General features: G+C 33.1%; 1 protein-coding gene across 8 annotated transcripts in view; it reads right to left on the bottom strand.

Annotated features, from left to right (window-relative positions):
- The window catches only part of CCDC88A (coiled-coil domain containing 88A), a 122013-nt gene that overhangs the window by 71250 nt on the left and 34253 nt on the right, over positions 1-16510 (bottom strand). For all 8 annotated transcript variants that reach the window (XM_046661169.1, XM_046661168.1, XM_046661167.1 and 5 more), the window contains exons 4-7: positions 14218-14287; positions 12264-12322; positions 4409-4492; positions 2719-2859 (exon numbers count right to left, since the gene is read on the bottom strand). In XM_046661169.1, coding sequence (XP_046517125.1) covers positions 2719-2859; positions 4409-4492; positions 12264-12322; positions 14218-14287 — 354 coding nt within the window. The remainder of the gene's footprint in view (positions 1-2718; positions 2860-4408; positions 4493-12263; positions 12323-14217; positions 14288-16510) is intronic.

Here is a 16510-nt window from a genome sequence, read left to right as displayed (position 1 = left end):
TATTTTTCATTTACAGTTTTTGTTTTCAATAAAAAAGATACAATCTTTGTTCCGCCTCCTTTGTATCTCTGATCATATCCAGCAGAGTACTGCGCACAAAAAGAGCTGCTCAAAAATATTTAACTGAGTGACTCACAAAATGGAGAACTGAAGGAAAGTACTGAAGACACACACTACATTTGAACTTAGCAGGTGGTGAAATGGACATATCAAGGGCTTCCAATGCCAACAAACAGAGCACAAAAGAACTATGGGCTGCAAAATATTTTTAAAAAAGAAACCAGGTACTAAGAATTAAGAGTATTCAGAGGTATTTTCCATTAAAGACAGTTTGACCTTTCTCTAGTGGCAGCAGTTTCTTGAGCTCAAGACCCCCAAACATTTTCCAAAAAGTCTGACAGGAAATGTCATTAAGGCTTAACTTTCATTTCATATGCCTTCTCTGATCCTTCTGATCCTAGACATTCCACTAACAGCTGCAAGTAACATCTTCCTTCTTTAAATTCCTATAGGCTTTATATATATGTCTTTTTAAGGTACTTAACACTTTCAAAATTTATTGTTATAGTTAATTATTTTATTAAAATAACTTCCCTATTAGATTGTAACATCTTTGGTTCTCTTTCGAAAGTTGTCAGTTGTTGCTCCCAAGCACTCTAGCACAAGATCTTGCAAAAAGCAGGCATTTATTAATATACATTGAAAAATGAACATAAAAAGATACATCAATGCTAAGAAAAACGTTCAGGTAACAGTAATTTTACTTATAGAACTCATTATTAAGGAAAAGAAGGAGAGATGTGCTCGGCGCAATCACGGATTTAGGCAAAGGTATTATAATGGTTAGGAACATAAGCTTTGGAGTTAGACTCAGCAAGTTACTCAACTTCTCTGAGATCAAGTATTTGTATCTATCAAATGGGGGGTTATTGTGCAGACTTAATAAGATAGTATGTGATAAACTTATACCACAAAGCTTGGCAGAAAATAAATAGTGACAACAAAAAAGATCTTAAATTCATTAAAATCTCCTATTTGGTTTTTAGTAAAAGGAGAGAACTGAAGAAATACTTGTTCCACAGCATTAATAATAAAAAAGTAAAGAGCAATTAAAAACAGGGTTACTAAATTAAACTTCCTAGATTAAAGTGAAACAATTATGATAAAGGATCAACCAAAACAGAAAAAAGTTAAAGGGAAAATCTAAATAAGAACTTGTTTCACTCCACTTGAATGATACAGAATTATTTTATTTACATACTGTATTTAGATTTGTCTAATATTTTTCACAATTATTTTAAATTATCTTTTTTAATTAGTCTACTAGTGACCCAAATTGAAAACCAAATTCAACTAAAATGCTTAATCAGGCAGGATAATAAATTTTAAGAGGTTTTTCAAACAATCACTCTATATAGTGTTTCATATCCCTTTTAGTTTTGACACAGATCATGTAAGGACAAGTATTTTGTTCACATTTAATCACTTCATGTGAGATCAAACAATTCATACATGTCCATCAGTCACATGAAACCAAAGTATAGATTTATAGAAGTAATTCCTCAGAAGTTGGAGGACACCTTTCAAAATACCTTTAATATCCTGAAATACAAATAGAGGGAAGTTCTACAAAATGAATAAAGTAGTGAAAAGACACTAAAATAAAAAGAAGATACAGCATATGGTTCCAAAATCAGATTGAAAATGAAATGACCTAAATCTCAGAATAAGTTTGACATATGCTAGGGATGTTTTTCAATTCACTCTTTTCTTCCTTTAGCCTTACTGCCTTAGCTTTTTAAAAAATTTGTCACTCTAAAATATTTTTTTATTTTCCATATTTTCTTCTCGTTTAAGGCCTGAAGAAAAACTGAAAATCCCCATCAGAACTTAATATACTCCATAGAGACAAGAAAGTTTTGTTCAGAAAAAAATATTTAGGAATTTCTTCTATGTAGTCTTTCATAAGTCCCAGGAGTAATCAAATTTTCTATAAATAAGCTCAAAACTGTCTCTCCCATGTAAATGAAACAAGAGATCAAAGCCATACATTCTCCTGAATGGCAGAGTACTTTGGTCAGCTATTAAGAAAATATTACTCACTACCACATGCACTGAAGTCTAGACTCCTCTAAAAATTATAAGCTGCTTTCAAAGAGTGCAGGCAAAAGATCTGGTGCAATTTTAGTCTTTTTTAAAACGCAAAGTACTCTTTTAAAGGCACTTATAATAATTCTCTTTTTTAAAATCACACCTCATTATACTGACTACAAAAATTTGAGATCTTTTGTGGGACATTTGATTCAGAACACCTGTTATTCTCCTTTTATTAACACTTATTTTTCCAACCTCAAAATGTGGCAATAAAATTAAGAAATTAAGCTTAAGCAAATTCTTATGCTTCAAGGCAATGATTTTTCCACTTACATCAATGATATTTTCAGTTTCACACTTTTGTACTGTTGCCAGACTATGGGGATGACTTAAAAAACACACGGGAACAAAATCAGAATAATAACTTAAAAGGAAGGGAGAAAAGAAAACCTAATTGCAATCTCTTTACTAGCAATTTGGGGCTTTTATATACCCTTTCTGGTTCTTGTGTTGCACAAAAAAGACATACAGTACTTTACTATCTGTCCCTAAGAAACAGAGTATCAATTTTTTTTCTTTTTTGGAAAGCAAACTTTCATAATATACTGAAACAAATTTACAAACCTCTGAATGTTCATCTCTCTCATCTATAAGTCTTTTTAGATGCAATGCCATATTTTTCAAGAGTGGTTCTATTTCCTCCTGAGACATATCAGTCACTTCCATCCACTGCAGATCAAATACATTTTCCTGATTATGGGTTACCTTTAGAAAAACAACCAAAATAAACAATTTAAAAAATGACTAGTCCTTAAAAATCTGTTTCATTTTAGCACAAAATTAACTCAAATACCCCATATAATAAAAATATGAAAAGCAAATATGATGTCTAAAGAACATTTGAGATTCAGGAGTGAGGAAGAGGCTACTACTAAAAATTTTTACTAAATATAACCTTTAAATAAATTTATATTTATTTTCCAGTCAATTAAAACATAAAATATTTAATCGAAGACATTCCTAAAGGAAGGTAATATTGATATGTCTGACAACTGCTTTAACAAAATCAATTGAACTTTTCTTTTGATAAGACTAAATTTATCAAACTTGAACTCAAAAGCAAAAATTTTTTACTCCTATAGGACATATGTTATTGCACTTTTATACTTGACAAGCTAAGTCTGTAGATTCTGAAGATGACACTATCACGGAACTTTAGGACAAAAGGAATCTCAATATAAAGATTTTTAAAAGAATGGAAAAATTTTCTAAGTGAAATACTTATTTCTTGCTCTCCATTTCTTGCTGTGATTCTGATATTTTGCTTTAACTTTGACAAGAAACAGCAAAAATAACATTTTCAAGATGGTGGCAAATTTAGTAACTTGCAATAGTTAGCATTTATTCAAAACAAAATACAAAGCTAGCATAAACAAACATATATAAAAGAGCAACTACCAATAAAACTCTATCTTGTAGAGTACTGATATGCTTACTGTTGACAATAATATTACTGACAAAAAAGCTGGATTCTACAAATGTTCACTAAGAGAAAAGATGATATATGGAACACAGTCATTAAACAGAAAATATTTTAAACACTACCAATTTTCGCTATTTAAAAATTCTCTCCTTTCCATTTCCTTAGTTCTCTTTCTAATCAACATGTAAAATTTAATACACTCTAGTTCTAAAAAGTCTTACTAAGCACACAAGATTAAAAGCCCAAGACTAGATAGTACAGAAACAGCAGCTTTTAAAAGCAATCTTAACAAATAAATTATATTAACTTCAATTATTTGACACTGCAACATATGTCCTGTATTTAAGTTTCTATATGGATGTTGCAAATTAATGAGTTTATAATTCAAGCAATATTGTCAATTATAATAACGCTGTGTCAATTCATTCAAAAGAAAATCACTGGGATGACATAACACTAAAGTTATCATCTTACCTCACTTTAGTTTTGAATTACAGGCAGTGATCCACTTTCGGCTGCTTGCATTTAACTATACTATTTATTCTGTGCTAACAAAGACATATACTTCATTCCTCAAATAACCCTTTCTGTCTATGTCCCTATGGAAAAGGCAACGGTACATGTGTAGTTAGCACTGTGCCGTGTGTATAAGATGATTCATTTAAGAAGCTCTCTCTAAAGAGAAAAAGATTGTCTAAAAGCACGGTTCACCTATATTTGACCTTGATCTGTTCTTGCTTATCCTATGACTTTAAGTATTCACGGAGATATACAACTAAACACATCATGAGTTTCATAAAATGTACATAGAAATTGCATACAGGTTATTACCTCTTGAATATGTGCGGCAACTGCTGCTTTCGTATCAAAATCTAAACCTTGAATTCTTTCAATAAATTCTTCTTTTTTCTGACACTAAAAGAAATGAATAAAACAGTCATTCATACTTTATAGGGTATAGTCCTTAATACGCTGTAAGTAACTAAAAACTCATCAGGCTAAAAAGCTTGGCTACGTTTTGAACAGTACAATAAACGTTTTGTTTTGTTCTGCACTTAAAACGGTCTCTCGAATATACTTACCTAATAAAAAGATAACAATTTAGAAATATTTATTTAAAAAGCAAAGCATTGAAAATTTATATTATTTTTATGCTGGAAAATTCTAAAGCGGGAAACCATTACACAGCCCATCTGAGGTCAGTACAATATTATTATGCTAACTTTACAAACAGAGAAGTAAAGAATCAAGAACTTGTTTCAGTGAGGATAAGTTACTTGCCAAAAAACACAGTGAGTCAGTGGCAGAATTCGGAATACAGCCAAAATGCTCAGTCAGTGTTTGGCTATTATCAAACAACACAGCCTTTCTTCTTGGAAAAAAAAATTTAAGCAATTTTTACTTCAAGCTTATAATTCATTCTCACATCTTCATCCTATTAATGCTAATGAAATAAACCTACTTTTGTGGCCCAGTTCAACATTTATAAGGTAATACAATAAATATTTGATTTGTTTTTAAAATAACAAAGTTACCAGGGGCAAAATTTAAGAATATATACAAGTACACATGTATCAAGTGGAATAAAGGCAGCAATTCTTTATTGTGTAACTGCTTAAAAGCTTTATATAAATTAAAAATATTAAAATACAAACAACCTTTTTCTTTCCAGTCAGTACTGAATAACAGTTTAACATGCATCTTAATCTCCATCTCCCATCTACATCTCTTATACTGTAATCCAACTGCTAGTATAACTGTATTCTTGCAGCAACCAAATGAGAAGTGCATACAAAATAGAGAGCACTGCCTTGTCTAGCTTAGTTGCATCTCCTGGGCCAATTACTGAACTACTAGTGAAGACAATATACTAACAAAAAGAAAAATCGGCTCTTTGATCATTAAGAAGCTTAGCAAGGTTCTGATTTACACTCTACACATTTATTATATCAAATCATAACATTCTATTTCTATTGCCATACAATTTAACTTAATTAAACACACTCCCATCAGGGCAGCAAGTTCTATATTCTGCAAAAACAAAATTATTAGGATCACATAATAATATTTAAAATTAAATTACTGGGAATGTACAATTCCTAGTTGTGACTAGCAAGTCAGAGTTTTTGGGAGGATGGGATGAGTTAAAAAAAAAAGAATGACTCAGGCCAGCCCTGTGCCTGAGAGGTTAAGTTCATGCACTCCTCTGTGGCAGTCTGGGATTCACCACTTTGGATCCTGGGCACGGACCTACACAATGCTCATCAAGCCATGCTGTGGTGACATCCCACATAGAAGAACTAGAAGGACTTTCAACTAGAATATACAACTATGTACTGGGGCTTTCGGGAGGAAAAAAAAAAAAACAGAGGAAGACTGGCAACAGATGTTAGCTCAGGGTCAATCTTCTTCACCAAAAAAGCATACCTTTAAAAAAGAAAAAAGAATGACTTTCTGATATACATTTGTAGCATACATAAAATAACTAACTTTTTAAGTACGGTAACCTCAATTTTTATTTTCAATGCTTCCAAAAAATGTTGACCTATGCCTAGTTTCTGAGCCAATGAGCATATAAAATGGTAGGGTTATAATGACTATGTCTCACTGGAGGGTCCTCCAATTCAACTGCAAATCTTTGCCTTCAGTTTAAACAGATACACTTGCCTTTTCTAAGCCCTAGAGCCAATAATTCCCTCTTTAAAGGATGACTATTACCAAAAAAACCCCCAGAAAATAATAAACATTGGCGAGGATGTGGAGAAATTGGAACTCATGGTATACTGTTGGTGGGAATGTAAAATGGCTACAGACACCATGAAAAACAGAATGGCAGTTCTTAAAAAAATTAAAAATAGAATTACCATATGATCCAGCAGTTCCACTTTCAGATAGATACCAAAAGAACTAAAAGCAGAGACTCAAACAGCTATTTGTACACCCATGTTCATAGGAGCATTATTCACAATAGCCAAAAAGTGGAAGCAACCCAAGTGTCCATCAGTGGATGAAAGGATAAATAAAATATAGCACAGTAGTCCCCCCTCATCCGTGGTTTCGCTTCCTGCAGTTTCAGGTACCCATGGTCAACTGTGGTCCAAAACTACTAAATTTAAAAATTCCAGAAATAATTCCTAAGTTTTAAATCGTGAGCTGTTCTAAGTAGCGTGATGGACTCTCATTCCATCCCACCTGGGACATGAATCATCCCTTTGTCCAGCATTAGTCACTTAGCAGCCGTCTTGATTATCAGATCGACTGTCACACAGTGCTTGTGTTCACGTAATCCTTATTTTGCTTAAAAATGACCCCAAAGCACAAGAGTAGTGATGCTGGCAATTCGGATATGCCAAAGAGAAGCAGTAAAGTGCCTCCTTTAAGTGCAAGGTGAAAGTTCTCCACTTAATAAGAAAAAAAAAATTGTATGCTGAGGTTGCTAAGATCTATAGTAACTTTTATTACAGTATACTGTAGTAGTTGTTCTATTTTATTATTATGGTTGTTAATCTCTTACTGTGCCTAATTTATAAATTAAACTTTATCATAAGCATATACGTATAGAAAAAAACATAGCATATATAGGGTTCAGTACTATCCACAGTTTCAGACATCCACTGGGGGGTCTTGAAACGTATTGCCTGCAGATGGGGGGAGGAGGGAATACTGTATATACATACCTTCGAATATTATTCAGTCTTAAAAAAGAAGGAAATTCTCACATGTGCTACAATATGGATGAACCTTAAAGACATTATACTAAGTGAAATAAGTCAGTTACCAAAGGACAAATACTGTATGATTCCACTTATGAGACCTTAAAGTAGTAAAATTCATAGAGAAACAAAGTAGAATTGTGGTTGCCGAGGGCTGGGAGCAAAAGGGATGGGGAATTATTGTTTAAGAGGGATAGAGTTTCAGTTTGGGAAGATGAGAAAAATTCTGGAGATGGATAGCAGTCATGGCTGCAAAACAACGTGAATGTACTTAATGCTAACGAATTGTATACTTAAAAATTGGTTGAAATGGTAAATTTTATGTTTTGCATATTTTTCCACAACTACAAAAAAAAAATAAAAATTTTAAAAACAATATCAGCAAAAAAATTACCTCTTTAAATTGTTACGTTTGCTATCACATCTTCTCAGAAAAAGAAATGCCTTGGCTAGAAGTTATGTATTGTTTTATTTTCCAAAAATGTAATACAATAATTAATGTGTTAAAATTCTAATTTTTTTTTAATTGGTGAGGAAGATTGGCCCTGAGCTAATATCTGTGCCAGTCTTCCTCCATTTTGTATGTGGGACCCTGCCACAGCATGGCTTGATGAGCAGTGTGTAGGTCTGCACCCAGGATCCAAACCCATGAACCCCGGGCCGCCAAAACAGAGCGCACGAACCCAATCACTACACTACTGGTCCAGCCCCTAAAATGCTCATTTTTAAGATGCTTTACCAAAACTGGTAGGAAAAGAATAGATTGTAGCCCTCAAGCTGACCAAGTTCAAAATTGGTTTTCTGAACCAAATACTAACGTTAGAATTTCTTGTAAGGGGACACATAAGGGTCAAAATTGTAATTCTATCTACACTTGACACTCAGTTACTTTCAGTACTACACAACCTGGCCAAAGACCAAAATAAGTAACATTTTTGGTTACTGAATAGCCAGCAATGATATAAAACCTAAATTCTGTTGAAAAGGGGTAAATTTTATAATGCCTTCGAAGAAAGACATTCCCAAACAACACACATTGCAAAACATTTTCCTTCTGTGGGGGATGATTTTGCTTGGGAATCTCTCAACTATCTCAGGGCTCGGATGCAGATCTGTGAAAATTCTCGCTGATGCTCAGAAGTGGTTCAGGAGATGTGCTATCCATTAAAAAAGATTCTGGAGGAACTGGATTGGTTTAGTCAATAACGAAAATACCCAAGCCCTGGCCTTGAACAGTTTTCTTTCTATTCAATGTTATTCCTGTGGCTTATATCCTTGATTGTATAATCCAAGATAAAAAGTCTTTATTATAATTTATTCTGTGAGGTAAGATCCTAGGATGGTGGCTAATTTTGTTGTTTTTGAATGCTGCTTCCCCTTAAGAATTTCACAATTTTTTCTTCGAAAGAAGAAAAAAATTTTCCATTTCCTGACGCTTGCTTCCTTTTCTATTTCTTTTTATGAATATAACATCTTTTAAAACCTATGACCCACTGAATTCTTGGACTCTGGTATGATATCTGCAAACTTTAACTTGCTACTTCTATCTACAAATCACAAGTATAACAGATAGAAACTAATCCTGATGTGGAAAAACATATTTATGACACTTATCTATTATACTAAACATCAGAATTTTAACCTGTTCAACTACTACATGAACAGATTTTCTGTAATAGAGATTATGTTCTAGAAAGTGTTCCAACAATACTTGTTGGCTGATTGCTTCCATCAACAGTTTCTTGTCCTGAGGTACATTTTGGCTCTTCACTATCAACAAAGATTTCTAATTGTTCACACAGTCACAGCTGAAGGCTGACAGGAGATTTTGATTGTTACACATTTGATGTTGTTAGCCTCAGCAGCTCCCAAATACCTATAGGATGAAATCTAAATTCTGTCTTAATATGGCAAACCCAGTACTTTGTGACCCAATCCCTGTCAACTCTTCAGTCTAATCGCTTGCCATTCTCCCCATGTGTGTTACATTCCAGTCATACTTGATGTTCCCTGACAAGTTACCTAAAATCTTTGCTTTCATTTCAAATATTACCTCCTCAGAGAGGCATTCCCTGACACTACTAGCAGACTTATGAAATTATTTCTTCCGTGCACCAATGTATCTTGCATTATGGTAGTTATCACCTCGTACTGTGATTATTTGGTCTGTGCGCCTCTAAAATGGAAACTCCTTGAGCTTTGTACATATATATAAAAAAAGAAAACTTCCTGTTCCTGTCCTTTCTTACAGCACCTGGCACATAGTAAGCATTAAAAAAATCAGGTCATTAACATTTAAAAAATACAGAATGAACAAATATTTTTCAAAACTGGATCCTTCCTCCTTTCTTGGTAGATCTGCCATGCTGGCACCACAATGGATGCATGTCTCAAGGGCTTTCAAGAAAAAAAAAAAGTCTCCTTTGACTACAAAGACTTAAAGTATATACAAAGACTGGTCTACAGTTTTCTTGATAAACTCATTTCACATCAAAGACCAAAGTCTGACAACCCTGCCATCTCCTCACTTCCATAGAAACTGTGAACGATGTTGACACATGTTAGGATTAGGATGATGGTCTCCTTGTGTCTTTGCTTTGTTTTCTACAATTGATAAAACCTATCCTCTCTTACTATGAAAAAAATAAACTTTCCTATATTTATTCTTTCTTTATTCTCACATAAATTTGCTGCTACGGGTTCTGGACATCATCTTCACTGACTAGCTACAGATTACTCTTCACTGACTAGCCACACTTTCCTAAAGTCACTCTGCCACACTGCTAATATATTTCATTTATGTGCTCTTTGAACTATTCCCCTTAAGTTAAAAAAAATTATAAAACTAATAAATTCCTCCCCCATCCTTCACATTGCCCTGTTCTCTCTAAACATCTCAGAATCACCTTTATTTTCTAGCTCACTTTACAATGTTACACCGATGTCTATTTATATAATTATTCTTTTAAACAATTTTCCCATTGTGCCTTTTCTTATACCTAATCCAAATATTCGTCCTCTCTTTTCCAATAATCATTTCAAATAATATCTATCTTACAACCCCTTTCCATATTATGTGACTCTAAAGTACAAGTAATCATAACCAGCTAATAGATTAATAGGAAAAATTAAGAATACTTAGCATTGCTAGAAAATCTTCTTGTTTTAATTGCATGATGACGTTAATGCAAACTATTTTAGAAGGTAGGCTCCTTACGAGGGGACAACTATGTAAATGTTATTTTGATTTATGCAGCATTTAGTTCTATGCATCAATATGAAGAAATATACATATCTGACATTATGTTAATTGATGATTTCTTACACAGCTTCATTAAGTAGTTTTAAGAAAAATATGCCCAATTCATAGCTCTGCTTTACTTCACTGGTAAAGTAAAATGATACAAGGTGTTTTAAAACTTGAATATCAACAGTCATTAAAATGTAAAAAATTCTTGGTCAATTTCTTTAGGAAACACCCACTGGCAGAACTAGAAGAGCTGGGTTGGTTAACCTATCAAAACTTCTAGCATGTTGGAAAAAGGAATGTTATTTCCATGATACCCTTTTCATTTTCCAGCAAGTGGGATACTATTATGTGAATTATAGAAAATAGTAAGATAGAGGGAAGCAGTTTAGAGTCTATAGTCTTTTTCTGCTGTTCTTACAGATGGTTAAAATGATGGTTTCTTTAAGATTTTAGGACTGTTCTCTTAAAACTCCTCGGTTCTGCTCCATTCCCACTGTCAGTTTTAGTAACCGGCAATAACAATCAAATATTTGTTATCACTATGTTATCTAAATTTACATAACATTCATCAACAGAGGGTATTTTAAAAAGCAAATGTATACAAAGGCTCTAAATAATTAAGGACTGTGTTTCTAACTCAGGATCTGATGACCAAATTAGAACAGCAATGACTACGAACACTATATTTAACTTAATATCTACTCAGCTATGAAGTAAACACCTGTATTACACAGTATAAAACTTTGATAACATACATTGTATAAGCATATAGCTCCCAAGTAGTCAGCTCTAAAAGCTAACACTCTCTTGGATATATAATTTCTGACATAGGTATGTATAATTACTAGCAGTCACATTATTTATTTGTTCACAAATAACTTTATTCCACAAAGAACTGAGATAGTTTGAAGGAACACTGTAATCACTCATCCAAACAATGGCTGATTAAAGGAAAAATCAACACAGTATAATAAGTTTTGAAGTCAGACCAGAGCTGAATCTCGACTCTTTGGTCTATAAGCAATATGACCTAAATCTAGAGCAACCATCTTGGCTTGTCTGTGACAGGACCAGTTTACAAATGCAGTCCCACTATGATTGTTAATAGCACCCTTTCTGACTCTCACAAGTGTTTTAATTTGGATAACTTATTTTTAGGTAGGATCACTCTACCTAAACACCAATCTCCTTCTCTGAAAAGAAGATATTATGAGAAAACCTATATAAGATATCATATCTGACACAAAGTAAGCATTCAATAAATAATAGCTGTGTATTATTATAATCTCCGATCAAAAGGGTAATATAATAATAAACTAGACTCGTAAAACATTTTGCAACTTCTGCATCCTTCTTATTGTTAATCCTCCTTCTCTTCTATAACACACACATGCACGCATAAATCATAAGGATGTTTTGAGAGTGGTTTTCAAGAGTACCCTAAGGAAATTTGAAAAACTTGGGGCCATTAGAAGCCTCATAATAAAAGAAAATAATTAAAGATTTTAAATGACATGACCGTCTGACAATATAACTACAGTTTGAAATAAAATAACATAATAAGCATTTTTCTTCAAAATCTCCATAGGTTATACAGTTATTTAAAAATTTCTAACATAGACTTTGAAAACTAATGGCCCATTCTTAAGTCTTTCAGAAACCAGAGCCTGAAAAAAATATAAAGAAGTTATTAAAATGAAAATAAAGAAATATTTTAACTTACCTGAACTGCACAACCCAGTAAAAGCAAAAGCAACTTTTTAACTTCTTCTGTGCCTTGTTCTGCAATGAAAACAATCACTAAGCACAACATTTCACTTTAGTTCAACTCTCTTAGATTGGCAGAATCACTTCTAGAGGTAACAATCACAACAACTTGACCAAAGGATTAAATCTATATAATAGAGAATTCAAAAAAGCAGCTGTGTGTGTGCACAATGTGGTAAGAGCAGAAGAAACCAGCAAGGATCTCAATTTCGAAAGGCTGCCATATAAATAAAATAGGCTTCAAGGCTCTGTGAAATAAAGTATGCTAACTATAAATCTACTACTTTTCCATGAATGATTATACTATACCAGAACACTAATTAACAACTGCTAATATAGGGACATGTCACAAAGTCACCCAAATGGTTCCTAATACGTCTGGCTTCTTTGAGGCCTATTAATGTTTTCTTTCTAAAACACCTATCTTACACGATTCATCTACCTATAAAATTTAAATGCCTTTCAACTGTGTAGATTCATAAGGATCAAAACCTTAAATGTCAGTTACAGTGAGGCTAGCAAAATAAAGGTATATAACAAGGTGGATGAAGTTAATGTTCTATAACAGAACTAGAAAGTACATTCACCATCCAACAGCATTCGATTCAGATTTTCCTAAAACATTCAGGCGGCAAAAAAAAAAGTCACTCTTTTGAGCCAGAATTTTACCATGAGGCCAATCTGTCTATTATAAAGTCCAAATGTTCTTTTCAAACATTTCTTCCTACTCTCCATGAAACAACTTACTTTCTGAGCCACACTGAGCCATACAATCACCCTTCCCCAAACACGCATACATCACACTCCTCTAATCAGAACCCTAGGCACAGTTCTAACATCTCTCTGTGGTCTTCCCTGACCCAACCGGCAAAGATCCCCAACCCTCACTAATCTGCCAACTTTAAGAACTACTAATGGCTCCATATTCTATATGCCTTAATATTTTTATATATCTTTATTTTATACTAATTATTACCTGATTTCCCAGTAATCTGTTTATCTCTCACGAAAACACAAGATCCTCCAGAGCAAAGACCATTTTCTTTATATTCCTGGTCCCTATAACTTGGTAGGTAATTACTAAATGAATGTGGAATCAAAAATAATTCCATTCTACTCACAATCAAATATCCCAGAATCTCTCTAAAGTCTCTCTAAATTCCTAGTTCACCCCATCTAACTGGTAGTTTCCTCAATAAAAACACCTGTTTGATTTCAGTTTTTAGTATGGTTTTATCTTTGTTTGTTTTGACTGAGGGTGGGGCTGGGGTTTGGAGAAATAAACTTGATTTGGGTTACATGTAGCATGTAAGAATAAGTCTTTGTTGAAAATGTTAGGTAGCTGCTAGTTTCCCCAATTGTTCAAAAATTAAAACTCTGAACATGTCACATTTAAAATGTGGTAAAGCGCAGAAAGTTCTGAAGAAAATAATTTAAATGGTTTAAGAAACTGTTTCTCATTCAGAAGTAGTTTAATATAAATTACAACATATCAATCAGTAAAAACTTAAACAACTTTGGCAATGGTAGATAACAGATATCTGAGCAGAAACCTAGAAATTATTTCAAAATCACTTCTTTTCTAAGATTATGGTCCTTTAAGCTTATAACTATATTACCTTCTATACTCGTTTATAAGGAGACACTAAAATTCATCACAGAAAAGTATCAATTTGGTAGAATCAAAAAAATACTGAACTTAACGTTAAACCTAGGTCTGATCTCATCTACAATTTACAAATAGTCTAAGTTTATTTTCTCTCTACAAAATGGAGTGTCACTTCTAACATTCCCTATAGAGTCATGAAAAACCTAGTGTGTTAATGTATATAGGCAAAACCTTGGTAAGCATTAGAGTATTACACAAAGATAAGACTTTACTATCACATTATGCTAATTTTAATACTTACCAGAAAATGGATTTTTGCCAATGATTAAAACATTTGGCAATGACATCATGATCAATTGCTGCAAAGTCTCCTGTAAAAAGATACCCAACCTTGTTATATGGGTAATGCTGACAGGGCAATTACTCAACAAGCTAGAGCTTATGACTGTGCATTTCTCTGTAGGTATGCTATAGCGCAATTTAAAAAGTCTAAAAAAATGTGAAAAAACACATCTAAGGTCTTTAAATGTTTTGTAAATTTAAGTTAATGAGTCAAATAACTAAAATTATAATGCCAGATAGACTTAAGTTAATAATATATCAAATGCCCACAAAATAAAAGTGCCCAAGTTGAACTGGCCTAATACTTATTATTTGGAAATCTGAGTTTTAGGTGTTAGATACTTAAACGAGATTCCTCAATAAAAGATCAAGCATGTGTACTCTGTTGTTACTTCTCTCTGAGGGAACTAAAAATATCAACTGATATCAAAATTAAGAAAGCTAGTTACTTCATTAAAAATCCTGTCTTATGATCATTTCATGAAAGTGAGCTTTTGTTCAGTAAATCATTATTTCTTTCCTCTATTTACAATAGCTGTTTTATTTCCTTTGACTTCTGTGAAACTTTTAGTGACAAGAATATATACACATTCTGATAGTACGGGATGATTCAGAAAGAACTGAACACTTTCAAATTACTCATTTTAGGTAATATCTCGAGTTTGCATCTTTTGTTTATACTACCTCTTCTTTGAGGAAATGAAGGGACACATCGTGTCTGTCATTAGAACCACTAACAATGACATGCTACAAAGGATTTGCGATGAATCAGACCACAGAATTGATAGACATCATGTGATATTATTGAATCTTTGCAAGATTATAGAAATAACTGTGAGTCTCTTTACAATTTGGCTTTCACTACACATTCAGATATAACTAGCTACTGAGAAAAGAATTTTTCCAAGTATTCAATTCTTTCTGAATCATTCTTTACTTAATACTATGATGAGGAAGCGAACAACCATGAAAAGTTAACTAGTATTGCTTTTTAAAGATGTGTAATTCTAGACCCACTGAGGCATTTTCCCATAGCCAGTATGTGGCATGACATCAGAAGCTAATTAAAATTAATCTTTTATCTATAATTCTTTACAGATACGTTTTAGAAAGTTTCAAAAATTTTTCTTCAGCACTGTATTTATTAGCTCTTTAAAAAACTATCACCAAGGGGCTGGCCTGGTGGCCTAGTGGTTGGGTTCGCACACTCCACTTTGGTGGCCTGGGGTTTGTGGGCACAGACCTACACAGCACTCATCAAGACATGCTGTGGCAGCGTCCCACATACAAAACAGAGGAATACTGGCACAGATGTCAGCTCAGTGACAATCTTCCTCAAGCAAAAAGAGGAAGATTGGTAACAGATGTTAGCTCAGGGCCAATTTTCCTTATCAAATCCTTATCAAAAAAGAAAAGAAAAAAACTATCACCAAAAATATACATATATTTAAATAAAAGTACATATTCAATATGTCCATCATGTTAGATAAATACAATTAAGAATATTAAGTGTCAAAAACTGCTAAAATCACTTACTTCAAGAATTAATACTGAATTCAGGTTTTGGTTTTTTTTAATTGTTTTTTTAAGATTGGCACCTGAGCTAATATCTGTTGCCAATCTTTTTTCGTCTTCTTCTTCTCCCCAAAGCCCCCCAGTACATAGTTGTACATTCTAGTTGTGGCATGTGGGACGCCGCTTCAGCATGGCTTGATGAGCCGTGCCATGTCCACGCCCAGGATCTGAACTGGCAAAGCCCTGGGCCCCCAAAGTGGAGCATGCAAACTTAACCACTTCGCCACAGGGCCAGTCCCTGAATTCAGCTATTTAATAAATGAATTTTCCAGTTAAAAGCAAGTTACCTTGAGATAGAATATGCTATAGCTAAGTACGTAACAGCCAAATGGACTTAAAGGAACAAATTTCTAATTCATTCTAATTTTTAGTTTCCTTGTCTTGAAGCAAAATTATCTTTGTATAGTCATACATATTTAAAAGAACTCATAAATAAGAGAGTTATATTATAAAAATCACTTTTTTAAATATCCTATTTAGTAGAGATAATCTAAGTCAGAACAAAGACCCTTCAAATTAACTCTCATAAAGAGAGGCTTTAAGTTTTAACTGATATTAAATTATTAGAAAAAATATTTATCACAACATCACAGATAAAAGATAATTCTCATTTACACCACTTATTTGCAGGTAACATGAGTCAAAATTGATGAATCAACCAGAAAACATCAACTTCT

The sequence above is a fragment of the Equus quagga genome, chromosome 5, assembly GCF_021613505.1.
Source record: "Equus quagga isolate Etosha38 chromosome 5, UCLA_HA_Equagga_1.0, whole genome shotgun sequence".
In the NCBI taxonomy this organism is placed as follows: Eukaryota; Metazoa; Chordata; class Mammalia; order Perissodactyla; family Equidae; genus Equus; species Equus quagga.
This window is presented reverse-complemented; position numbering and strand designations above follow the sequence as displayed.